General features: G+C 43.2%; 1 protein-coding gene and 1 long non-coding RNA gene across 2 annotated transcripts in view; one reads left to right on the forward strand and one right to left on the reverse strand.

Annotated features, from left to right (window-relative positions):
- PITPNM3 (PITPNM family member 3) overlaps nucleotides 1-27,736 on the forward strand; it is a 498,866-nt gene that overhangs the window by 441,598 nt on the left and 29,532 nt on the right. Inside the window, exons 11-14 of the mRNA XM_066599616.1 lie at nucleotides 4,290-4,460; nucleotides 15,089-15,280; nucleotides 16,996-17,144; nucleotides 24,752-24,868. Coding sequence (XP_066455713.1) covers nucleotides 4,290-4,460; nucleotides 15,089-15,280; nucleotides 16,996-17,144; nucleotides 24,752-24,868 — 629 coding nt within the window. The remainder of the gene's footprint in view (nucleotides 1-4,289; nucleotides 4,461-15,088; nucleotides 15,281-16,995; nucleotides 17,145-24,751; nucleotides 24,869-27,736) is intronic.
- LOC136625443 (uncharacterized) lies at nucleotides 4,304-26,766 on the reverse strand. Its single transcript, XR_010792547.1, has 3 exons — nucleotides 26,680-26,766; nucleotides 4,847-4,916; nucleotides 4,304-4,432 (listed from the first exon to the last, which is right to left on the reverse strand). It is a non-coding gene; the product is annotated as an uncharacterized lncRNA (long non-coding RNA).

Consider the following 27,736-nt stretch of genomic DNA (forward strand, 5'->3'; position numbering starts at 1 on the left):
CTTTAATTTGGCGGTTCAGCGCTTTCTGAAAAGCTACCCACACTTGTCATACCTGCTCGGAAAGGTGCGCCGGGTCAGCACACATTTCCGCAACTCCAAGACGGACTCTGCCACCCTGCGGACCCTGCAACATCGGTTTCATCTGCCAGTGCACCGATTGCTGTGCGACGTGCCCACACAGTGGTACTCTACGCTCCACATGTTGGCCAGGCTCTATGAGCAGCGTTAAGCTATTGCGGCATACCAAATCCAACATGGGCGGCGTAGTGGGAGTCAGCCTCCTCAATTATTTACAGAAGAGTGGGCCTGGTTGGCAGACATCTGCCAGGTCCTTGGAAACTTTGAGGAGTCTACCCAGATGCTGAGCGGGGATCCTGCAATCATTAGCGTCACCATTCCTCTGCTATGCCTCTTGAGAAGTTCCCTGCAAAGCATAAAGGCAGACGCTTTGCACTCAGAAACGGAGGCGGGGGAAGACAGTATGTCGCTGGATAGTCAGAGCACCCTCATGTCTATATCTCAGCGCGTTGAGGAGGAGGAGGAGGGGGAGGAGCATGAGGAGGAGGGGGAAGAGACAGCTTGGCCCACTGCTGAGGGTACCCATGCTGCTTGCCTGTCATCCTTTCAGCGTGTATGGCCAGAGGAGGAGGAGCATGAGGAGGAGGGGGAAGAGACAGCTTGGCCCACTGCTGAGGGTACACATGCTGCTTGCCTGTCATCCTTTCAGCGTGTATGGCCAGAGGAGGAGGAGGAGGAGGAGGAGGATCCTGAAAGTGATCTTCCTAGTGAAGACAGCCATGTGTTGCGTACAGGTACCCTGGCACACATGGCTGACTTCATGTTAGGATGCCTTTCTCATGACCCTAGCGTTACACGCATTCTGGCCACTACGGATTACTGGGTGTACACACTGCTCGACCCACGGTATAAGGAGAACCTTTCCACTCTCATTCCCGAAGAGGAAAGGGGTTTGAGAATGATGCTATACCACAGGGCGCTGGTGGACAAACTGATGGTAAACTTCCCATCCGACAGCGCTAGTGGCCGAAGGCGCAGTTCCGAGGGCCAGGTAGCAGGAGAGGCGCAGAGATCAGGCAGCATGTACAGCGCAGGCAGAGGACCATTATCCAAGGCCTTTGCCAGCTTTCTGGCTCCCCAGCAAGACTGTGTCACCGGTCCCCAGTCAAGGCTGAGTTGGCGGGAGCACTGTTAAAGGATGGTGAGGGAGTACGTAGCCGATTGCACAACTGTCCTTGGTGACGCCTCTGCCCCCTACAACTACTGGGTGTTGAAGCTGGACACGTGGCCTGAACTCGCGCTGTATGCCCTGGAGGTGCTTGCTTGTCCTGCGGCTAGCGTCTTGTGATTAGTGTGGCTGGGGGAATCATCACGGATAAGCGTACCCACCTGTCAACCGACAGTGCCGACAGGCTTACACTCATCAAGATGAACAAAGCCAGGATTTCCCCAGACTTCTCTTCTTCACCAGCGGACAGCAGCGATACCTAAGCAACACGTAGGCTGCACCCGCGGATGGAAGCATCGTTCTCTATCACCAAACATCAAAAACAGGGACCTTTTTGCTTCATCAATCTGTGTATAATATTCCTCCTCCTCCTCCTGCTCCTCCTCCTGAAACCTCACATAATCACGCCGAACGGGCAATTTTTCTTAGGCCCACAAGGCTCAGTCATATAATTTTTGTAAACAATTTTTATACGTTTCAATGCTCATTAAAGCGTTGAAACTTTCACCTCAACCAATTTTTATTTTAACTGGGCTGCCTCCAGGCCTAGTTACCAATTAAGCCACATTAACCAAAGCGATTAATGGGTTTCACCTGCCCTCTTGGTTGGGCATGGGCAATTTTTCTGAGGTACATTAGTACTGTTGGTACACCAAATTTTGTGGGCCCTCGCCTACAGTGTAATCAAATTAATTTTTAGCCCACCTGCATTACAGCTGACGTTACATCAGCTGTGTTGGGCACTGCAATGGGATATATTTATGTACCGCCGGTGGGTTCCAGGGAGCCACCCATGCCGTGGGTCCACAGGGAGTTGTAACAGCATGTGTCCACTTCTAAAGAACCCCAGTCTGACTGGGGCATGCAGTGTGGGCCGAAGCCCACCTGCATTAAGCACGACATTACCTCAGCTGTGTTGGGCACTGCAATGGGATATATTTATGTACCGCTGGTGGCTTCCTGGCACCCACCCATGCTGTCGGTCCACACGGAGTTGTAACTGCATGTGTCCACTTCTAAAGAACCCCAGTCTGACTGGGGCATGCAGTGTGGGCCGAAGCCCACCTGCATTAAGCACGACATTACCTCAGCTGTGATGGGCAATGCAATGGGATATATTTATGTACCGCCGGTGGGTTCCAGGGAGCCACCCATGCTGTGGGTGCACACGGAATTCCCATTGCGGAGTTGTACCTGCCTGTGACTATTTATAAAAAACCGCGGTCTGACTGGGGCATGCAGACACCTTGACAGAATGAATAGTGTGTGGCACATAGGTTCCCCATTGCTATGCCCACGTGTGCAGCTCCTGATGGTGGTGGCACAGGATTATATTTCTCATTGCTTCTGTACAGCATTGTGAGCTATCGCCCCGCCCTTTTAAAGAGGGTCGCTGCCTAGCCGTGCCAACCCTCTGCAGTGTGTGCCTGCGGTTCCTCTGGCAGACGCACTTATAAATAGACATGAGGCCAGCGTGTGGCATGAGTGCAGCTGAAGGCTGCGCAGGGACACTTTGGTGTGCGCCGTGGACACTGGGTCGTGCGGGGGGGGGGGGGTTGGTCAGCATGTAACCCAGGAGAAGTGGCAGCGGAGTGTCATGCAGGCAGTGATTGTGCTTTGTTGGAGGTAGTGTGGTGCTTAGCTAAGTTATGCATTGCTAATGAGGGCTTTTCAGAAGTAAAAATTGTTGGGAGGGGGGGGGGCCCACTCTTGCCGCTATTGTGGCTTAATAGTGGGACCTGGGAACTTGAGATGCAGCCCAACATGTAGCCCCTCGCCTGCCCTATCCGTTGCTGTGTCGTTCCCATCACTTTCTTGAATTGCCCAGATTTTCACAAATGAAAACCTTAGCGAGCATCGGCGATATACAAAAATGCTCGGGTCGCCCATTGACTTCAATGGGGTTCGTTACTTGAAACGAACCCTCGAGCATCGCGATAATTTCGTCCCGAGTAACAAGCACCCAAGCATTTTGGTGCTCGCTCATCTCTACTATCAATATCTCTGCCTGGACTTAGGAATCCAAGGGAGTAGAACAGAAGTAGCCCCCCTCCTTGGCATCGCATGTCTTTCTCATGAGAAACACATCTCAGGACCTTGTAGAACTTGAGATAAGGCATGTATTTTAGGATACCAGTTAACCATTTGACTGCTAGCTATTTTCTATGAAGGTGGATTTATGAATATATACATACATATATTTGCATAGGCTGCTTTAAGAAACACATTTATATTATCATTAATACAACAGGCGGAGTGCCAGAAGTTGGCCTCCCACTGAACTGTTGAAGCCAGGACACCAGGTCTTTGGAGATTGTCTTGTACCCTTTAGACTGCTTGTACTTGGTGATAGCATTTCTGCTCTGCTCACACAACCATCTTCTTTTCAATTGTGAACAAGGAACGACATAAAAAGGTCTTGTTAAGCATCAAAACGACCAATCGTGCTGCATTAACACTTTGTGGATTATTGTGTCCATTCTGAGCATATGCATACCAAGGGCAGCCTAGCTCACTAAAGTAACCCTCTGGGCCTGGACAAACAAAGATGGCTGCACCAGCTTCTCAGACTACCTAATGCACACTGTGCATTAATATACATTGGTAGTCTAGAAGTATGATCACACAATTTGCTGTGGAACTCCGCCTAAAAAACTTGGTCAAAATCTGCATCTTTTTACGAGGGTTTTTGGTATGAATCCACATGCAAAATTTGCCCTGTCAATGAGCAAAATCCACGAGTGGAATTCTGGCACAAAAAATCATGTTTCCGCATCAAGTGACATGTGTTATGTTAGGCATGTAAGGGCTTCCCACAAATCACTACACATGAAAATTGGTTTCAGAATAATTCATCAATGAAAATCGTAACAAATGCATTTTTTTTAAATCTACAGATTGTTACCCTAAAGTATCGCTCTGATCATTTGCTAATCAAACTATTATAATAGGTTGCCATTTCCATGAGTGATAATATGACATTCATATTCATCATTATACTGATTTATTTTCCATTTCCTAATCGCTTTATTTGCTTTTGCAGTGTGCCGGGCTCGTCCAGCTTGCAGTCAGGTTTACAGTTTCTTCCATTCTGCTGATCCATCTGCCTCAAGGCTGGAACCTTTGCTGGAGAAAACCTTCCACATGCTTCCACCATTCAATGTCCCCAGATATCAGAAAGATCCCCTGGGAGATGGAAAATCTTACTTATTAGGTAATCGATATTAATATGATGTCATAAAATTACATCTAAATATAATAAATAGCAGATGAACAAATGGTTACATTTAATGTATTATTGAAAATGGCTCTATCTTAAGTTATCTTCCTATCTAGGATATATGCCATCAACTTTTAGATCTGTTGCACATGGACTTGACCATCTGCAGTCCTTCCTATGGTGGCCGGCCATGGACAGATCTCTGTGAGCCATCATATGAGCACCAGACAGTCCCATTAAGAGATTATATGTGCACAAGTAAGGCATATTGTATGTACATGGCAACAGAACTTGCTTCTGCATATATCCAAAGGGTTCTGATTATCTCACACTTCAACAACTATACATGTTAGTTTTCAGTAAAGTTACGCTATGCCTACCAGAGATCCTGGGTCTTTGAAGCAGGCGGCTGTGAATCATGAGTGATAGTTGCACAAATCACCTGGAGGACTTAAAATAGGTAAAAGAGAGTAACTTTGGCAAAAAGAACCATAATAACTATCATTAGTAGCCTTACTGGACTTATTTCTAGTGTTTGGCTGAAACAGTTAGTTGTACAATGACTCCTTGAAGTTTTAAGCTATCGCTGTAGAGTGGTGTTTCCCAACTACAGTCCTCAGGGACCCCCAACAGGTCATGTTTTCAGGATTTCCTCAGTATTGCACAGGTGATGTAATTATTGTCAGTGCCTCAGACATTGCCACAAGTGTTCCTACTATAGGATATCCTGAAAACATGACCTGTTGGGGTTCATGAGGACTGGAGTTGGGAAACATTGCTGTGGAGGGTTACTATAAAACGAAAAGCCACTTAGCAGTTTTATAGAAGCCAAAGTATTCATGTAGGCACAATTCTTACATGTTGTTTTTTGTAATTGTCTAAGGCTTGCTTCACATGACTGGATTCCTATTGTGGAATCCGCGCGGAGGATCCACAGCAAATCGCACGTATTGAATGGCATGTACTTTCGCTTTTTCTTTCACACTCGCGGATATGAATTGTGTATTCTGCGAGCGGAAGAAAAATTGCAGCATATTCCATTTTGCTGCAGACTCCACGTGGACGGCCTCCATTGAAGTCAACGGAGGCTGTCTGACTCACAGCCCATACACAATTAACATTGAAACCAGAAAAATAGCTCCTATGCATAGAGGACACTCTACTAACCTTCACAGAGTAGACCACGTCATAGATTTTAGTGTGCTAGTCGCTAAATCTTAAACTAAACCTTACCATGTGTCTTTTCCAAGTTTTACTAGGCGCAGCTCTTGTACACCAAATAATTGCAATTATGACTTCTTTAGGCACATAAGTCCCATAACTGGGACAATATGATGCCTCTTAGCCAACCAAGCTAGAAGGTGACACAATTAGCATGCAAAAGCCAAAAAGTGACAACAATACTCAAAATACATTTACTCTCAGAAGTATACATACCTATAATACACTAACTACATTAAATAATGCAAGGTTCCTGGTATATAATTTGATCAAATCATATTGGCCCATCTGCCAACGTCCAGGTGACCAAGCTTTCAGATGGGCCCTAACTAGAGATGAGCGAGTATACTCGCTAAGGCACATTACTCGAGCGAGTAGTGCCTTAGCCGGGTATCTTCCCGCTCGTCTCTAAAGATTCGGGGGCCGCCGCGGGTGACAGGTGAGTTGCGACGGGGAGCGGGGGGGGAGAAAAGGAGAGAGAGATCTCCCCTTCGTTCCTCCCCGCTCTCCCCCACCGCTCCCCTCTGGCCCCCGAATCTTTAGAGGCGAGCGGGGAGATACTCGGCTAAGGCACTACTCACTCGAGTAAAGTGCCTTAGCGAGTATACTCGCTCATCACTAGTCCTAACGCTAATACCAGGTAGTTTAATCTAACATGGGAAAGATGGGTACCTACCTCAAGAATGCTACTTTTTCGGACTAAGCCTGCAAATAAAACCAGGGAAGGTAGCACACCATTTATATGGTCCCTAGGAGGGACAGAAGGTAATCCCAGGTCAAGATTAAACCACCTGCTTTGGTTTCTGCTTCTATTGCATGTTGCAGCCATGGTTTAAAGTGTACCTATAGATTTCTATTGGGAAGTGCTGACCTATTTTATCCTTTTTTCTATAATTAGAATGCAAAACGCCCCCTTTTTAAATCTTACCTGAAACCTTGGTTGGAAGTGCTGTTAAGAAGATGCAATAGCACCAGCTCTGCCAGCTCATCCAACATTCTGGTTTTTACTGCAAAAATCCAAAAAGCTCATTTATTGAGGCAGCTGAGTTTTTGTAGGACATAGAATTTTATACTCAGTGACTGCAGTAAATCTGAAAATAATCTTAGAGGTAAGGGTTCTGTGGATCGTCTCTGGAATATTACTCAAACATTTATTCAGCCCCGGGAGTTGCGTGTTTTTCAGAAATGCTTTGCTTGCTGTCTTTATGATTTAGAACAGACGCTGGAACACACAGGGTGAAACAAAGAAAGCTGGGAAGCCGTCTAACCCAATGCATACTGCAGTTATGTGTTACTTTTTAGCAATATTCTGATTATTCTTGTAATAAAAACTGAACATACAGCAATCCCACAGGAGTTCTTTCTAATTATATGCCAAATGACAATACAGAAGAATTTTTTTGTTACATTGTTTCATTAAAACTGTTATTCCACAGTATGTCAGTCTTATAATATTATGTAATCACTGCCTCTTGTCATTGGTTTCACTAAAGAAGGGTATAGAGCCTTTTATTTTCTGCAACACAAGAACAACTGAACACTAGGGCACTCTGAAATCTTATAAATAGGTTCCAGAGTTTCTAAAGTATCAAAGTATGTTGAAGGCTTACAAAATATACGCAGTACACTATGTAAAAATCTTATATATTTGGTGGGCGCCTTGCTTCACTCATTAGGAAAGCTATAAACTAGAACAATATAGAAAGGGAAGTGAAAGGCCAGGTGAAAATATACAGCTAATGAATACATTTGAGAACCTCGCTATTAGAAGTGGAAAGAGAGAACAAAGATAAAAAATTCAGAAGGAACGTAGAGGAGCAAGAGACACCGATCACAAACTAAAATGTTTTTATACAAATGCCCAGAGCATAGGAAACAAACAAGGAGAATTGGAGCTCCTAACACAGGAAGAGAAATATGATGCCATAGGCATCATGGAAACTTGTTGGGATGATACACATGATTGGAACACAAGGTTTGAAGGATACAACTTATTTATAAGAAACAGACTTTAAAAAAGGAGGATGTATTGCATTGTATGTTAGGAAAACATTCATCCCCACAGAGATTCAAGCTTCAGAGCATGGGAGTTCTGTAGAAACTGTTTGGGTAAGAATACAAGGAGAGAACAACAGAGAGGACACCATTGTAGGCACCTGGACAAGAGGAAGATATTAATGAACTCTCTTTACATCAGAGGACCAAGCTCTCAAAAAAGCATGACTAAAGATGAGTGAACCTACTCGGACACGCCCCTTTTTCGCCCGAGCGCCGCGATTTTCGAGTACTTCCGTACTTGGGTGAAAAGATTCGGGGGGCGCCGTGGGTGAGTGGGGGGGTTGCAGCGGGGAGTGGGGGGGAGAGGGAGAGAGAGAGAGCTCCCCCCTGTTTCCCGCTGCTACCCCCCGCTCCACCACGCCGCCCCCTGAATCTTTTCACCCGAGTACGGAAGTACTCGAAAATCGCAGTGCTCGATCGAGTACTTACTCGATACGAGTATATTCGCTCATCTCTACTAAAGACCCATTAAGACACAACGGTTATAGCTCAAAGGTCGCTCAAAAGACATCTTTTGAGCGATAATCGTGTGCATTTACACGGCAAGATGATCACGAAAACGTAGCTCAAACTGCAGTTTCATTGACCGTTTTGAGCGTTCACTTTGCATAAGTGTGTAAATGAAGGCTCACGCTGGATGGGAGAAGACAAGCTATATTCTGCATACAGCTGTTGTCTTCTTGGAGCATTCATCTGGTATATAGCTGAGCACTCCGAGTGGGATATGCAGAAGATAAGCGGGGCCGCTTGACTTCTGTATACAGCTGTTTTCTTCTTGGAGCGCTCAGCTGGTATACAGCGGGGTAAACAGAAGACAGCTGGAGCTCTGTCTTCTGCATACTCCTGCTGTGTTCACAGAGCGCACAGCTAGTATACAGCTGAGCGTTGCGAGCGGGGTATACAGAAGCCAGCTAATGAAACAGTTAATGAAAAACTGCACAATGTCCATGCAGTTAAATCCAACGATTCTCACTCAAAAGACAGCTTTGAGCAATTTTTGAGCGAGAATCTTTGGGTTTAAATAGGCCTATAGGGATTATGGGAGATTTTAATAACCAGACATTTGTTGAGAATCTCTCTGAGGTAAAAGTAATGGATCCAACAAATTCTTATCTGCTCTTCCTGAAAATTTTAACTTCCAAAACAAGGGGATCTGCTATCTTGCACCTAATTCTTACCAAGAGGGAGGGAATGGTGGAGGAAGTAAGGGTGGCTGGGACCTTAGGAGGCAGTGATCATGCTATCCTTGAATTTTGGATAAAAAGGGGAAGAAGACCTGAGAAAACTCAGACCTCAAGGTTGGATTTCAGAAAGACAGATTTCAATGAACTCAAAAAGAGGGTATGAAGGATGCAATGGCTGGATGTTCTTAAGGACAGAAATGTCTAATAAGGTTGGGAAATATTGTAAAATGAGATTCTCAAAGCACAATTGTTAACAATCCCTAAAAGAAGGACGAATGGGAAGCATTTAAAGAGACCATGAAGGGTGAACATAGTACTTGCACACAAGTTAAAAACGAAGAAAAATATGTTTATCAAATGGAAAGAGAGTGGAATATCTAAAGAAGAATATAATGTGGTCTGCAGAAACTGAAGGGCAAGTGTCAAAAAAGCTAAAGCTAATAATGAATTGAGGCTTGCAACAGAGGTCAAAGCAATAAAAAAGGATTTTAGGGGTATGTCAAAAGCAAAAGAAAAGTCAAAGCTGGAAATGGTGAATTGGTTAAGAATAATGGTGAGAAGGTCGAACTTTTAAATTCCTATTTTGTATTTGTTTCTCTTAGAAAGTAGATGGAACATCAACTGATCTTTCCTGTGCTATTGGGGGAATAAAAGAATACAGGCTATTTATAAGCAGAGAGATGGTGAGGGAACACTTAGCTAACTTAAATGAATTTAAGTCTCAAGGTCCAGATGAATTAAATCCTAGGATACTAAAAGAAGCAGCGGAGGTAATTGCTGAATCCCTCACCATAATCTTTGAAAATTCCTGGAGAACAAGAGAAGCCCCAGAAGATTGGAAAAGGGCAAATGTTGTCCTTCTCTTCAAAAAAAGGGAAGAAGGTAGATCCAGGAAACTATGGGCCTGTGAGCCTGACTTCTATATTGGAAAAGATCCTTGAACAAATTATTAAACAGCATGTATTCAAGTACTTGGATGAATGGAGTAATTAACCAGAACCAGCATGGGTTTGTAACAAACAAGTCATGCCAGACGAATCTAATTTCCTTCTATAACAGAATCACTGACTGGGTTGATCAGGGAAGTGCAGTGGATACTATATGCATTATATCTTGACTTTAGTAAAGCATTTGACAAAGTACCTCATACCATACATATTGAAAAAATTACCAAATATAGGATTGACAAGGCAACTGGCTTGAAGAACAATTTTACAGAACAAGAACTTTTACCTCTTGTGTCACTTGCAGGCTCTTGTGAGTAGGGCTCTCACCCGTATTGTTTGAATTTGCTGATTAGTTTGTTATTCTGTAATGTCTGATTTTGCCTGTACATGTAACTTCTGAATGGTAAACTACCACACAAAATTAGGGGCAACATATCTTCAAAATGGCGGTTCAGCTGTAGGACACCTCTAAATAAGGCAATCACAATAAAATAGTCACATACCAGTCATAATGATTACACTGAAGTTACTTCCAGTGATCACAGATGGCATCTTTTCTGATTGGTGTTCCATTTTAATTTCTGTTGTTTTCCTGGGCCTAGATTACCATGAAGATTTCCTACAGCAAAGACTTGTGACTTTGCACTTTTGCCATCCTGCCACGACCCCCAATGAACCTCTCAGTAAGCCCCCATTAGTACTAGTATGCACTCTGTGGCTACCTATAGTGCTAATGTCCCTCTGTGGCCATCCCATAGTGCTAATGTCCCCTCTGTGGCCCCACATAGTGCTAATGTCCCCTCTGTGGCCCCCAATAGAACTAATGTCCCCTCTGTGGGTCCCCATAGTACTAATATCCTGCGCTGAGCAAGGGGTTTGACGAGATGACCCTGGGGGCCCCTTCCAATTCTACCATTCTATGATCCTAACTGTTAGGTGGATTTATATCTGGCTGAGTGATCGTACTCAAAGAGTAGTCATAAATGGTTGCACATCCAAGTGGAAGAATGTATCAAGTGGGGTACCATAAGGCTCTGTCCTAGGCCTAGTGGCATTCAACTTTTTTATAAATGATCTTGAGGAGGGAATTGATGGGAAACTGATCAAATTTGCCAATGACACAAAGCTAGGAGGGATAGCTAACACTAGAGAAGAGAGAGAGAATATTTAAAAAGATCTAGAAAAGCGTGAACAGTGGGCGGCGACTAACAGAATGGTATTTAACAAGGAGAAATGGAAAGTCCTACATCTGGGCAAGAAAAATGAAAAAAAAACACATCCAGAATGGGAGGAATTAGGCTAAGCAGCAGCACATGTGAAAAAGGCTTGGGTATACTAATAAATCACAGACTGAACCTGAGTCAACAATAAAGAAAGCACATACAGAATTAGGAAAGCACAAACAGAATGGGAGAAATTGAGCTAAGCAGCAGCACGAGAGCAAGGACGCACAGGGACAAATGTCGGGGATTGTTTACCAAACATTCGTCCCATCTAAATGGACCTTTACCAAGATGGTGAGCGGTCAGCAAATCTTGTACAATGCTGCGTAATAGAAAGGTTGCAGCATTTTCTATTAAGACAGTGAAACATGTAGCAACTATGAGAATTACTATAATAGCCATCCTCAGATCTGCTCAGAAAAGTAGGCAATGCTTAAAGAAGTATTTCAACTTAAAGTATTTATTAACTATCCACTGTACAGGTGATAAACGCTACTATGGTAGGGGTCTGACCATTGGGGCCCCTATCAGCCGCCAACAGAGGGGACCAAAGTCTATAGGGCTAACAGAGACAGCAGAGCACAGTACTCGGCTCGATTTCCATGAATGCGATAAGCTTTGAGTGGAGCTGGAATGCACTCCCTAACACAATACATTCCTGAAGTTCCGCATAATAGTTGTCAATTGGCATACATTCCTACCTTTTGCTTGCTCTAGTTTTATACATGTGTTTTGCAGTTCCTTAAAGCATTCGTATGTGCGCTCAATCCATAGGAAGAGTAAATTATTTGCTTCCGATACAGATGTTTCTATGTTGTAAAGTAAATAATTGATAGAATTAATGCCAAGCACATGAATCGTGGCTCTCAAGAGAGGTACAGTAAAACCCAGTTTGCAAACAGCTGTTCCAATTGTACGTCTGCCCTCCAACAGTTCTGAAATAGAGCACAAAATAGCTCCAGGCAAAGGAAGGTGCTGCACAGATATGGAAGAAGCAGCGCCACACGATGAGAAGAACCTTCATTTTCTCCAGTCTAAGTGTTTTGAAGGGTCCATGAATAATTGAATTTAAATTGGAATTCCTTTGTGAGCATATGGGAAAAATTACATAAAGAGTCCTGTTATCCGTGACTCTGGCTAATAGATAATAATGAATTTGCTATCGTTGACGCTAGTAAGTGACAATGACCAGCACATTGTTGTATTCTGGTTTTCGTTCTCATACAGCTGGTTGTCTGATGCTTTGGTATTCTATTTTTTAGTCGTGTCTCATATTATTGAATGATGGAGAAATAAATCTCAGTGACAGGCTTCTGCCGCACGCAGCTACCATTTGGATTATCTGCCCAGAATAGGTCAAAGGTCTTCGACATGGAGAATTTCATTTATAGAATTTTTTCTCATATTCCTGGAGACTCCCAGTAAATTTCATTTGGGGTTTTCATTGGTTACCTGAACGAACCACATCAAATGGTTTTATATTAGCAATAGCAATCATAAAATAAGCTTGCCTACAGTATTAGTCTGTAAGATTTTCAGCATGCTCCTATAACACACAGTCTGGTAGAAATATTTGCAGGGAACACAGGGGTTAATTTAGTTCTGCTCTTCCATTTAAGGTTTGTAGGTTTCTGAACTGCTAGAGGGTGATAGTCTAAGAGAAAGGTCAGTAGAGAAGGGTTCTCTGATGTGGAGCAGCCTCATTATGCTCCAACTGAGAGGCCTGCATGCTGTACACTTCAAGGCACAACAGGGAAGGAGATGCCCACTGTGCTGGGACATTTGAGTTGTGGTGTGCTGATCGAAGTTTGAGGTGCTAGGCCTTATTGGTAGTAAGGGCAAAGTCAAAATGTATAGTAAGAAGCCTAAGATGGTTAGGATTTAGTTTGTTCTTTATGCAAACTGTTGACATGAAGAGTTGTATGAGGTTCGCTATGATGCAATAAAACTGGCATAAGCCAGCGGTACAACAGAAAACTTAATTGTGGACTGAGTTCCTAAGCTTATGCTACCTGACATGTGTGAAAAGATGGTGGTCTCAAGCAAGGGACATACCGCTTGATGTCACAAGAGGCAGGACTCATCTAAGAAGTAGGATTTAAAGTGATCCTCCAGGCTCCCCCTTACTAAGGCTTATTTATCTCAATATACAGTATGTGCATCAATTAACCAATAATTGTCTTTTTTTCACAGTTTTCTTTAATAATTTGTGCTTTATAATCTTCCCTTGACATACCAGAAATCAACCCTCCCTTCCCTATAACACAGTTATGTTTACAAACAGCAGACAATCAAAAGAGACAGATTTACAGTGAGAGGGACAGCAGCGGCCTGAACCAATGATAAGACAGGAGGTGTGTCTCTACGAACCAATGATGAGACAGCTGGTGTGTTTCAGACTACTGTAGATCCCCTGTAGGCACTGCAGCTAATGTGTAGTCACATATCGCAGTTCTATAAGGCAGCAGGATTTAAAAATAAAACCATAACAGGTGATCATTAGAGATGAGCGAGCACCAAAATACTTCTGGTGCTCGTTACTCGAGTCGAACTTTCAGTGATGCTCGAGAGTTCGTTTCGAGTAACGAACCCCATTGAAGTCAATGGGTGACTCGAGCATTTTTGTATATCGCCGATGCTCGCTAAGGTTTTCATTTGTGAAAATCTGCAAAACACAAGAAAGTGATGGAAAGGACACAGAAACGAATAGGGCAGGCGAGGAGCTACATTTTGGGCTGCATCTCAAGTTCCCAGGTCCCACTATTAAGCCACAATAGCGGCAAGAGTGAGACCCCCCCCCCCCCCCACTGTCAGCGTAAAGATCGTTCTCCTCTGCCACAGCTGTAACAGCTGTGGCAGAGAAGAACGATGTTAGCCCATTGAATTCAATGGAGCCGGCAATACAGCCGACTCCATTGAAAGCAATGGGCTGCCGGCGATGGCGGGATGAATTGTCGGGAAGGGGTTAAATATATAAGCCCTTCCCTGCAATTCATCTAGAAATGTGTAAAAATAAAAAATATATATATACTCACCTGGTCCCGGCAGAACGATGTTAGCCCATTGAATTCAATGGAGCCGGCAATACAGCCGACTCCATTGAAAGCAATGGGCTGCCAGCGATCGCGGGATGAATTGTCGGGAAGGGGTTAAATATATAAGCCCTTCCCTGCAATTCATCCAGAAATGTGTAAAAATAAAAAATATATATATACTCACCTGGTCCCGGCAGACGGAGTTCAGCCCGGCAGGCTGCAGTTCTCCTGAACTGCTCTGAACAGCTGTGAGTAGTATTCAGCAGCCGGGGATTTAAAATCCCCGCCTGCTGAATGAGATGCCTCTGATTGGTCACAGCCTGACCAATCAGAGGCATCCCTCACTCACACCCATTCATGAATTCATGAATGGGTGAGTGAGGGCTGCCTCTGATTGGCTCAGACTTCCTGGAATGACAGACTTCCTGGAATACTTATCGAAAAGTTCTTTATTACTTAGTTTTCATTGCAGTAGGACACAAAATATGCTTACGGGGCAGAGATTAAATGTCGTTAATTTTTGGTGCATTTTCTATATTTCAATTATTGAAGCAATTTTAGAACAGAGGAAAGAGCAATAAACAGCTTTTAGCCAATATAAGCTAACCTAAGCAGATGCCTAGCGTGATTGGATCAATTGGGTCAGTTCATCCCTATTTTTTCCTTTCGGTAATGTTTCACCCTTCTCCAATTTAGAATAATTGAATTTTGTTAGTGTCTTATTGTAATCTTGCAAGCTGAACAACATCGCAAAAATAGTAATTAATGGTGGGAAGAGTTAATTATCATTTCTTTTGTGGGATAGCACACTGTATAAGATATATCTAGCCTATGTACCTTCCAAGTGCAATTAAATTAATTTTATTGATTGGAGATGACCTCTTTTACATACTGTTTCCAGCACAACTGTTTTTCTCCAAAGACAAATAATGTATATGTATGTTTTGTCTGCAGTGGATGGTATTCAAGCTTGTAGTGCGGCATTTGTAGAAACTACTACCAGCAACAACTCTTCTACAGAGGCCCCAGGTTGCTCCAACCTATCAACCCCTACACAAGTTAAAGCTAGACGGTCAAGCTTGATGAGCATGAGCAGTGAAATGTCAAGTTCTTCAGAAAGCCTGCCCTCTGCAAAAATGGCTAACAGTAAGTCAATTCTTCATTTGTACCCCATTATTTGAAATATATCTGCCTCAGCATTGTTTTACTTTAATAAGGGTAATTCACCTGAAGCACAACCCACTAATTCCTTCAATATTTGTGTTCAGGATGATGATATCTCAAAAGAGTGAATACTGACTCCTACCTAGGTTCTTGATTATCTTAGAGTCCTAATGGAAGATGCTGAAAGTTGCTATTGCCAACCTCCAAGCACTTATGATCCTGCATCAAGGAGTATTTTACTGTTGGACAGTTGGGATAAATGACCTCACCTTGACTAGAAATACAAACTGAAAGTGCTACCCCCTGATGAACAATACAACCTTGGTGGGAAAAAGGATGTGAGCCATCGATAAACACTATACTCCTAAAAATAAATGCAGATCTACACTAATTAAAAGCCGAAATAAAGGTTGTGCTTCAAGTGAAACACCCTGTACCTCTTAAATAGAGAAGTCCTCAAGAATTTAACATTTACTTGGGAATTCCTTAGATATTATGACCAGAACGTCTTGTACACAGTCTTTCCTCGAAGTATAAGTAATAAACTTGCTATTTACACTGAACGATGATTGTTTAGCTCATCATCCATCGTTTATGCAGCATAAATGATGGACAATGAGCTGAACGATCATCATTCAGTGCAAATAGCAGCCGTTCAGTATTGAACAGCTGCTATGTTAACTCAATGGAGAGGGGCGGGGGAGAGTGAGGAGAGAAATCTGCTCCTGCTGCCCCGCTGTGAGCCAGCGATACTAGCTCCTGTACAGCAGCACAAGAGCTAGTATGTGTGGGGACGAGTGTCGGGCATCGTTTGCCCGACATTCGTCCCATCTAAATGGGCCGTTAAACTCTTTAGTAGTAACTTGAAATGTACCTTTACATGTTTGTACTCCACACGCTACAAATCTGCAACATTGCGTAATCATCTTGGCAAATAAAACCAACAAAGTTCTGGTACACTGTGAAGTGAGAAAATCTTAATGCTTTACAGTAGTTCTGCATATGTTGCTTTCATAAAATGTTATTTCATGTGTGCACACAGCATCTATGGTGATTCTTCATTATAAAAATGCTTATATTTTTATACAAAAATGAATGAATGAATGACAGTTGGCCTCCAGCCACACAGATAATTCTCCAGATATCCCCTTTAAATCATTCATACTCCGAAAAGGCCTTCATTGTATGCAATCATATCTTGGGAAATCTACCACATTCTCGTCTAAATCTATTAGAGCTTAGGAAGCTTGGATGGAATTTTAACAAGACTTTTTGATAGACCAGAATATTAAATGTGTTGCCGGCACTTTCAATCAGAAGACCAGAGGGGGTAACATTGGATTGAAGAATCCCAAAGGATCACACTAGTGATTTTTTTTTCAAAGCAGTGGAAAAATGGTTTTTCATGAAGTTCACATTCAAACATTGCCTGTAATCTACAATGTAGTACTGAGAGAATTTATATTGTATTGCCAAAACTAGGCATATTGGAATAACAAAAGTGCTGTCTGAGGATGTCCATGGGCTATGTCTGATTCTACAAGCGAATAGGGCTGAGCTGCAATACCAGACACAGAACAAGGGTGGCAGTGTTTTGGTGAAATAAAGTTATCCTCTTTTTCGTTTCAGGTAACCTATTTAAGTTTTTGCAATGTTTAAGAAAATATACACTTTGAATTTATATTTTGCTTATGTAGTTACAGCTAATTGGTGGGGAACAAAGCGCATTGATTATGCGTTATACTGCCCTGATGTACTCACTGCCTTCCCAACTGTAGCACTACCACATCTTTTCCATGCCAGTTACTGGGAATCAACAGATGTGGTTGCCTTTATTCTAAGACAGGTAAGATTTAAAGTTACTTCTTGCTTTCAATATAAACCTTCCCCCTAAAAAGTCAATATTTCTGTGAGATTCCTGCATCCCTACTTGTGTGGTTTCCACCAAAATAACTGGTACAAAAAAAATAGTTTTTTCAACTGACAATAGATTTATGTTTAGAATGCTCTTTATAGATTCATAAATACGCTATTTTGGAAATCTGGCATGTGTCACTTTAACATAGAATAACTCCGTAAAGGTTTTGCATATTCAAGTGATTCTGACATCATTTTTTCGCCACATATTGTACTTCATTTAGGCCTCCTGCACACAGGCAGGTCGGACCCTGCATGCAGGATTCCCGCAGCAGAGTTCGATCCGGTGACCTCAGCTTACCTGTCCGTCAGCTTCTGCACACGCTGCGGATGTGCCAGCCGGCACTCCGTCACACATGCACAGTAGCCACCGACACCGGGGGGGGGGGGGGGGGGTTACACGTATCCCGCAATACTTCCGCAGTGCTCACTGAGGAAGTGCCGCGGGTCGGACGACTTCCATTGGCTTCAATGGAAGCCGGCTGTGGGCAACTTGCACATAATCGCAGCATGCTGTGATTTATTCTTCACAAGTGGAAAATCGCAATCAATTTCCGCTCGTGAAGATGAAATGATGTTTTGCCATTGAATACTATGGGCTGTATTCGGTGTGGAGTCCGGAGGCGGACGCCAGCCGCGGACTCCGCAATTCAAACATGCCCATGTGCAGGAGGCCTTAAGTGGTAAAAAAAGACCGATAGAATTTGTGTATATTTATTAACCCCTTGGTGACCAATCCCGTTTGCGCCTAAATGACCAGGCCAAATTTTGGAAATCTGACGTGTCACTTGAACATAGCATAACTCCGTAATGATTTTGCGTATGCAAATGATTCTGGCATTGTTTTTTCGCCACATATTGTACTTCATTTAGGTAAAAATAGACTGACAGTATTTGTGTTTATTTATTAAAAGCATCAAAATTGGAAAAAGTTTGAAAAAAATCGTCATTTTTTCGCATTTTCAACTGCAATATCTCAAATATGTGCAAACATAATATAGACATTTTTGATAAAGTATATATTTCTATTTGTTTCCTTTTTTTTGACGCACATTGGAAAAACTTTTGTTTTCTTTTTAACCAATTAGGAGACGTACAAATTTAATATTATTAACATTTTGAGGAACATTTTGTTTTCCTAAACCAAGCCAAGATTGCAAAGGCTCATAGGTGTCAGAATGATAGATACCCCAAAAAATGACCCCATTTTAAAAACTACACCCCTTAATGTATTCACTGAGGGGGGTCATGAGTATTTTGACCCTATAGTTTCTTTTCAGGAATTTATGCAATTTAGAGGAGACAAAATAAAATTTCATATTTTTGCAAATATGTCATTCTAAAGACAGGATTTTTTTCTATAATGCACAGGAAAATGAGGATTTACACCCCAAAATGGATACCCCCATTTGTCCTGTGTTCAGAAATATAAACGTTTTGGCCCTAATCTTTTGTCCGTATGCACAATGGGGCGCAAACCGAAAGGAACAGCTGGTGGCTTTCAGAAAAATAAATTTTGCTTGAAGATATTTTAAGCCCCATTGTCCACTTGTAGAACCTTTGAGCAAGCAAAACGACAGGGAACCCCCACAAATGACCCCATTTTGGAACTTGCGGAATATGTTGGCGCTACACAAATAAAGATTATTATTATTATTATAACTTAGACTCCTTAAGGGCTCAGTCACACGGGCGTTTATTGCCGCGATTTGCGCATGCGCATGCGTCCGGCGATTTTTTAAAACCATTGCTTTGCAATGGTATCGGACACATGAGCGCTTTTTATGCGCTCGTCCGATAAATTAGAGAACAGAAATCGCAGATCGCACCTATCTGCGATCTGCGATTCCTGTTCTCTTCTCTATATGCGCTCAATGGGGCCGGCGGCAGCAGCGCCGACCCCAATGAGAACATATAGAAGATAAATCATTCTTCTCTGCCACAGCTGGAACAGCTGTGGCAGAGAAGAACGATGTTTGCCCATTGAATTCAATGGAGCGGCAATACAGCCGCTCCATTGAAAGCAATGGGCTGCCGGCGTGCGCGGGGTTAATTGTCGGGAAGGGGTTAAATACATAACCCCTTTCCTGCAATGCATCCTGAAAAGTGAAAAAATAAAAAAAAAGGATGTACTCACCTGCTCCCGCCAGCCTGAGATCCCCGCGACGGTCCTGCAGTGGGTGTGAAGGGGGTGTGACTCAGGCTTGCCCCTGATTGGCTCAGCCTGAGCCAATCAGAGGCTGATCTCAGTCACACCCATTCATGAATTCATGAATGGGTGTGACTGAGACTTGCTTCTGATTGGCTCAGCGCTGAGCCAATCAGGGGCAAGCCTGAGTCACACCCCCTTCACACCCACTGCAGGCCGGCCGCCGGGATCTCCAGCTGCCGGGAGCAGGTAAGTACATACATTTTTTTTATTTTTTCACTTTTCAGGATGCATTGCAGGAAAGGGGTTATATATTTAACCCCTTCCCGACAATTCATCCCACACTCGCCCGCAGCGCTTGCATTCAATGGAGCCGCTGTATTGCCGTCTCCATTGAATGCAATGCGCTGGACAGCTCCGGCCCGTTTCTAATGAAACGCGGCTAGGAGCAGATTTTCGGGCGATTTTTGGGCCGATTTTTCGGCACCGGTCACGCGATTTGCGCATGCGCATCCGTCATGCGATGCGCAAATCGCGTGAAAAAACGCCCGTGTGACTAAGGCCTAATGAATTAATCTAGGGGTGTACTGCATATTTTGACCCCACAGTTTTTAAATGAATCTAAGCAAAGCAAATAAAAAAAATTAAGATTTTTAATTTTTTAGCAATTATGTCATTTTAGAAACATTTTTTTGTACAGCACAAATAAGAATGAAGACTTTCACCCCAAAAAGGATACCCTTGTTTGTCCTGTGTTCAGAAACATACCGATTGTGGCCTCAATCTTCCGTATGCACAACAGGACCCTAACCGAAAAGAGCAGCTGGTGGCTTTCAGAATAGACATTTTTCTTGAAGGGGTTTTAGGCCCCATTGCCCATTTGTAGAGCTCTTGAGCAGCCAAAACGATGGCAAACCCCTACAAAGGTCCCCATTTTGAAAACTAGACCCCTTAATGAATGTATCTAGGGTTGTACTGCATATTTTGACCCCAGTTTTTGAATGAATCTAAACAAAAAAGGAGAAAAAAAATTGTTTTTTTTAGCAATTATGTCATTTTAAAAACATTTTTTTTTGTACAGCAAACATAAGAATGAAGACTTTCATTCACCCCAAAATGGATACCCTTATTTGTCCTGTGTTCAGAAACATACCAATTGTGGCCTCAATCTTCTGTCTGGACACACAATGGGGCCTAAACTGCACGGAGCATTAAACTTTAACTGTCTTAACTTTTACATGATCGCCATTACCAATTGGACAATCGTGATCAAGTGACCGGGGACCGCTCACTGCAGCCCTTGGATACTTCTCCAAGCTCTCGGCTACCTTTAGTAGCCAGGAGGAAGGAGATTTTAAATTTCCCCTGCCTCCCCAACTTTTGCGCTGACGTCCACCATTTTTGGTAATGGGGGCATGCGCTGAATCTGGGGAAAGGATCCCATCGGGGGACATCGCCGATAGCCTTAGGTGAGTAATTTCACTTCCCCTCATGGATTGGATCCGTGACGGGAGGTGAAACTTTACCTTATTTTTACTTTTACGTGATCGCCGTTATCCATTGGATAACGGTGATTACGTGACCAAGGGCGGCGTACCACAGCCCCCTGTGAAATCTCTTGGCTTTTGGCTACATTTAGAAGACAGGAACTGGAAGATTTTAAATTACCTCGGCAATGTGCAACTCTTGCGCATACGTCCGCCATTTAGGAAGGGGAGAGGAAACAAACTTTTTTCTTTTTTTCCCCACTTTTTCTTTACTTTTGCATGATTGCTGTTATCCATTGGATAATAGGGATCATGTGACCAGGAACCGCATACAGTGGTTCCCGGTGACAGCTCCCTGCTCTCGGCTACTCATGCTAGCTAGGAGCAGGGAGATTTTTAATTTTCCGGGCCTTCTGGCCTTCTGCGCATGACATAATAACACCTGACGCGCATGCGAAGATGCCGGCATTAGGTCCTGGAGAACCAGAACACCGTGGGACACCGCAGAGGACGGGGCTGAGTATTCTCAGCTGAGTTAAAACTTTAACTTTATTTAAATTTTGTATTGACTTTAATGCGTTCGCCCACTGGATACCGGCGATCGCGTAACCGGGGTGCGGGCGTCCTGCGGCCCCCCCATGACTGCTCCAGGTCGTCGGCTACCTCAGTAAACGGCAGCATGGAGCTGTCACGTCCCCAGTCTGCAGGGTTTTAATCTCCAAAGGAAGCGTGTTTTTACGGCCCTGGGGATTAAAGCACAGCCAGGACGTAAAAAGTCTATGGGGTGGTAACTAAGGGTTTAAATTCCATGAATTATTTTTGCCTAAAGATTTCTTCTTTGTTAATCAATTTAAGTTTCAGGATCTGATCCCCCAGTTTGGAAGAGCTAACACATCCAAAATAAATGTTATACATACTAACAAATATCACATTTAAATGGGTATTCCCATCTTAAAGGGGTTGTCCCGCAGAAGCAAGTGCAGTTATGCACTTCTGTATGGCCATATTAATGCACTTTGTAATATACATCGTGCATTAAATATTGGCCATACAGAAGTTATATACTTACCCCCTCCCGGTGCTGGCGTCCCCGTCTCCATGGCGACGATCAAACTTCTCCTCTGGTCGTCGCAACAGTCGCGCTTGCGTAGAGAGGAATCCTCTTCTAGATGGTCTGGGCTCACGAGCTGTGTCCTGGCTCCTCACCCTTCTCAGCATCATCGCGTAGCTCCGCCCCCGTCACATGGTGCCGATCAGCCAATGAGGTGGCTGGAATTGGCAGTGGAGCGCAGACAGCAGAAGAACATCTACGGTGCACCATGGGAGAAGACCCGCAGTGCACCGTGGGAGAAGACCAGCGGCAGCCATCTTGGAAAGAAGATTTTTTAAAGTTGCTGAATGGGGATTCAGGTAAGGGAATTTTTTTTTTAATAACACCTGGCAGCAGTATTCCTTTACAGGTACTGGAGGACTGGGCAAAAAAAAAAATTTTCTCTTTAGGCGCGGGACAACCCCTTTAAGGATTTATTGCATGGTCACAGGTTATACCATTAATAGTTGATTGGTGGGATCACACCTCTGCAAGCCTTAACTATCAAGAGATATCCATATCGTCCAACAGAGAGGTAGCTGTGCTTGCAAACAGCTTTCACAGCTGGAGGCAATTTTGTTTTCCCCCTTAAATGCTTGCATTTTGGTCTGACAATCATTTTTGCAATAGGGATAAATTAAAAATTTGGCTCTATTTGTCTTCTGCAGCCTCTGTGTATCATTGTATATAGACACAGCAGACCAAGGGGCCTTTTACACAGAACAATCATCGTCCCGGGCAAAAGGGCCTTTAAAGCTGATTTACATGGGATGATAACACTGGTCAACAAATCAAAAAAAAATCTGTATCTGGTTTGGAAACAGGTTGATCTAACTAATTTTGAGGTGCTGAATTCAGTGGAAGAATGAGATTCTATCTATCACGTCACATTTCTGAAATACATAGCGCTATTACATAGACAATAATACAGTATTGCCAAATATTGTCTGGTTTTAAATACAAAAACAAAATAATGCTCAGAACTCAATAATGCTATTCTGGTAATGTATTTGTGAATGAAACTCAAAAAAATACCGATATGCTGAGGTAAGAATGAAGAGAAGTGCATCAACACTAAAAAGCAGTACAGATAGGCTCATGTCAGTAACCTTCCTGCTCAACTGCATTGTTCTGCCATCTAGTGATCATTTTTAGAACTTCATCCACTGTGTATTACATTCAAATAAAAAGTTTAGCTTAGTCACTGATTTAATTTTATATAAACAATTCACCAGAAATTGAGCACAAAAGCACAAAAAACCTTTTTTAAAAAATTGAAAAAAATCTAAATTGCATAAAAACCTTACGTGATACATCATTTCTAAAGGGGAATTCACATTCTACACCCAAAAATCCATAAGAATTGATATATCGCACAGCAGATGCAAAAATGCTGTTGAGCAGTGTTATCATTCTGATCGTTCAAAGCCCTGCGCTCCCGCGGGGTTTTGAACGATGATCGTCTTGTATAACTGTATGCTGAAACTGAATAACTGGACAAGAATCGTCCAGTCATTCAGTTTTAAGCTGTTTAAAATCCTGAACGACCATCATTCACTGTAAACAGCAGCCGTTCAGTACTGAACGGCCGCTGCTTACAGTGAATAGAGAGGGGCGGTGGGAGAGCTGGGAGAGAACTCTCCTCCAACCGCTCCGCTTCCATGCTGGCCGTGCTGTGAGCGAGACAGCGATACTTGCTGCTGTGTACCAGCACGGGAGTGAGTATCCACGGGGATGATGCCCAACACTCGGCCCGTGTAAATGGGCCTTTCGTCTCAGTCAGTGTGTTGGACTGCTGAAGCCCTTATCTCTTTTTTATTGCACTTTTATTAGCTAATTAATGATCACAACAAAGATAAACTTTGCTGTGGTCATAATTAGTTGATAAAAAGTGCAGGAGAGATAAGGGCTGAAAACCAAGCTTCCACTCAGCCTCACTGACAGATCTAATGAAACTTAGACTGTGGTGTCTAAATACAATGATATATAAACTCCATTTCAAAAATGATTTGTCAGCCCAAAATACATGCATTTAAGTGGAGGAAATAATTGCCGCCCCAACCTCAGGTGCACATAGCCTTTTATTTAACAAATGTCTACTATTTGTCCTGAAGAAGAGCTGGAGACACTTTAACGTCTACCATGAATCATGGGAAATAAATATTTTAATACATTTTGGAAACATTTGACCAGTGAAGTTAACCTATGGGCATTTTACTGATCCCGTACTTTTTTAAGATTCTCATATTTAGAGCATAGCCAAGAAGGGTTTGCATTACCATGAAGTCTAATACAATATGTGACCAACTATAGTATAGCTAGGTAGATAGAAGCTCAGTAAGACTAGATTGTATTAATTTTCCCTTTTACGCATGAATGCAATCCCACAGAGGCAACTATTTTGGTTAGTGTCCTGTAGCTCCTACTCTACCCTCTCAATGACATCCATATGCAGTTCTTGATTATGTGTCAAATATGATTTGCTGCATGAAATATGTGTATGTGTTTTATGTATACAAATGAACTTACTGGAAGGCATAAGCTTAGTTCATAAACCTATTCCCCGCTTCACTGCACTCACTACACATCCGACATTTCACAACTTCTCCGTTTATGATGGAAATAAAATACAATGCATTCCAGGTTAGTTTTAGTTTATGTATTCAAGCTCCAAAGTCATCTTATATGCTTGCCTTAACTATTTAATTATTGGTCACCTTTGATCCGGTACTCATTAAGCAACAACTCCGAAATAGCATATTGTACTATGAAGTCACTACTACCTTTAATCAGCGCTCATTGTCTTACAGCTTATGAGGTATGAGAGTGTGCAGATACAGCAGAAGGAAGGAATCGACTCTATGAACATGAGTTCCTCAAGTCGCCAGGAGAAATGGCTGCGGAAGAGGAATCACGTGAAACTGCGAGTATGTCAAACTAAGAGTCCATTCATACCATGTTTAACTTTACTTCCCAGGATTCCAGCTGAATCCTGGAAAATGGGATTGAGGCCTTAGTCACACGGGCGTTTTTTCACGCGATTTGCGCATCGCATGACGGATGCGCATGCGCAAATCGCGTGACCGGCGCCGAAAAATCGGCCCAAAAATCGCCCGAAAATCTGCTCCTAGCCGCGTTTCATTAGAAACGGGCCGGAGCTGTCCAGCGCATTGCATTCAATGGAGCCGGCAATACAGCGGCTCCATTGAATGCAAGCGCTGCGGGCGAGTGTGGGATGAATTGTCGGGGAGGGGTTAAATATATAACCCCTTTCCTGCAATGCATCCTTAAATGTGAAAAAATAAAAAAAAAGGATGTACTCACCAGCTCCCGGCAGCTGGAGATCCCGGCGGCCGGCCTGCAGTGGGTATGAAGGAGGTGTGACTCAGACTTGCCCCTGATTGGCTCAGCGCTGAGCCAATCAGAAGCAAGTCTCAGTCACACCCATTCATGAATTCATGAATGGGTGTGACTGAGATCAGCCTCTGATTGGCTCAGGCTGAGCCAATCAGGGGCCAGTCTGAGTCACACCCCTTCACACCCACTGCAGGCCGGCCGCCGGGATCTCCAGCTGCCGGGAGCTGGTGAGTACATCCTTTTTTTTTATTTTTTCACATTTAAGGATGCATTGCAGGAAAGGGGTTATATATTTAACCCCTCCCCGACAATTCATCCCGCGCACGCCGGCAGCCCATTGCTTTCAATGGAGCGGCTGTATTGCCGCTCCATTGAATTCAATGGGCAAACATCGTTCTTCTCTGCCACAGCTGTTCCAGCTGTGGCAGAGAAGAATGATTTGTCTTCTATATGTTCTCATTGGGGTCGGCGCTGCTGCCGCCGGCCCCATTGAGCGCATATAGAGAAGAGAACAGGAATCGCAGATCGCAGATAGGTGCGATCTGCGATTTCTGTTCTCTAATTTATCGGACGAGCGCATAAAAAGCGCTCATGTGTCCGATACCATTGCAAAGCAATGGTTTTAAAAAATCGCCGGACGCATGCGCATGCGCAAATCGCGGCAATAAACGCCCGTGTGACTAAGCCCTTAGACAGAACCCTGAATGAAACTATACTTTCATTAGTCAAATACGCTCTTTGCTTGACTAGGTTTCCATTTGTTTCCACCATTTGTGCCAAACATAATAACATTCGACTACCCTATGATATATATTTGCATTCTTGGTTCAGCCTGAATCCCCGATTTTGGTTCTATTTGAATTCCCTGGGCTTTCTGGGCAAATACTATTGATGATCCATCCTCAGGGTAGGTCATCAGTAGTTGATCGTCGAGGATACACTGCCCAGGATCTCTGGTTGTCCCGTAGTCGGGTCAGACGTAGTGATCGGGGGTTGAAAGAATTGAAATCAATGGGAGCGAACCAGCCTATTACACTTCCAGCTCCATATTAGGGTTGAAGCAGGAAGTCTCAGAGATAACTTTGCTCCCATTGACTTCAATGGAAGCAAAGCTACCCCTGAGACTTCCTACTCTGACCTTGATGATGATGTCCAGCCCCACTGCACTTACAGTGGGCTGGACAATCAGCTATTCACTAGGGATCCTGAATGATAGATCCTCAACACTCAACTATTGATGACCTGTTGAGAGGGTAGGTCATCAGTAATATATGCCTGAAAAAAACCCTTTAAGATGGAGTTTCTATGGAGCCTCAGAAGGAAGGACTCTGGAATACTGCACAATTTAACATAAACTACATACCTAGAACTTTATACTCACACTGTTGACTGATAACCATCTTTCCATCTCAGGTGGCGTTGCGTATCTTTGGTGTCGCATATCGATTCAAGCCACTAGCCCTTCTCCTGCATGTTGATTGACACTGCCGTATCACCTTAGGAGATCTAGTAGTGTCACCTGTTGGCAATGACATTTATCCCTAAGCAACCGACTCAACATATTTGAGCTGCTACTTTGCAAACATTGCCAACATGTGTTTTTTTAACAGTCTGTATCCTACCTGTAGGAGAATAAGAGAGATTTAATGTTCACAAGCCTTCCCAGCTCTAGGCGTAGATCTCTCCTGCTTGCATGTTGAGTAAATTGGGCAGTGAAAGCACATTGTGGAATTACATGTCTTCTGTAAAATAAGCAAACACCTTCAACAGCTATGGCAGAACGAGAATCATTTAAAAGAAATGTTACCCAACAATGAAAGAAGGTTAGACAAATCTCTTTAACATCATAGCAGGATGTGATCGAGTCATCTTCATGTTGTGCATTCTGTGAAGATTACAGTTCAATGCAAAAGTATTATTTTGTTAATATCAAATTCCATTTTTCGCATTCTGTTATTTCACCTTTTATCCAATATTTAAACAGTGAATACTTGAGAATACAATGTAATGAAAACATATAGACAAATGGCACTTGTAAGGCCATACTGACATGGCTGATATTCTTGTGGGAGTTGCAAGAAGCCCAAAACTCGCACGAGAATGGAATCCATTGTTTGCAATGGGTCTATTTTACATGGGTGATTGTTCTCTTGCATTGATGCTTCGAGATGGAAAAATTGCAATATGTCCTATTTTTGTGCAAGTCTCTCACAAGAGTAAGGTAAAGGTAAAGTCCCCTGATGCAAGCACCGAGTCATGACCAACTCCTAGGTGACGTTTTCGCTGCGGGACGTTTTTGTAGGGTGGTTTGCCATTGCCTTCCCCAGTCATCTTTTACCCCCCAGCAAGCTGGATGCTCATTTTACCAACCTCGAAAGCATAGAAGGCTGAGTCAACCTTGAGCTGGCTACCTGAACCAATCAGGGATTTAACCCGCA

The sequence above is a fragment of the Eleutherodactylus coqui genome, chromosome 4 (assembly GCF_035609145.1).
Source record: "Eleutherodactylus coqui strain aEleCoq1 chromosome 4, aEleCoq1.hap1, whole genome shotgun sequence".
Taxonomy (NCBI): domain Eukaryota; kingdom Metazoa; phylum Chordata; class Amphibia; order Anura; family Eleutherodactylidae; genus Eleutherodactylus; species Eleutherodactylus coqui.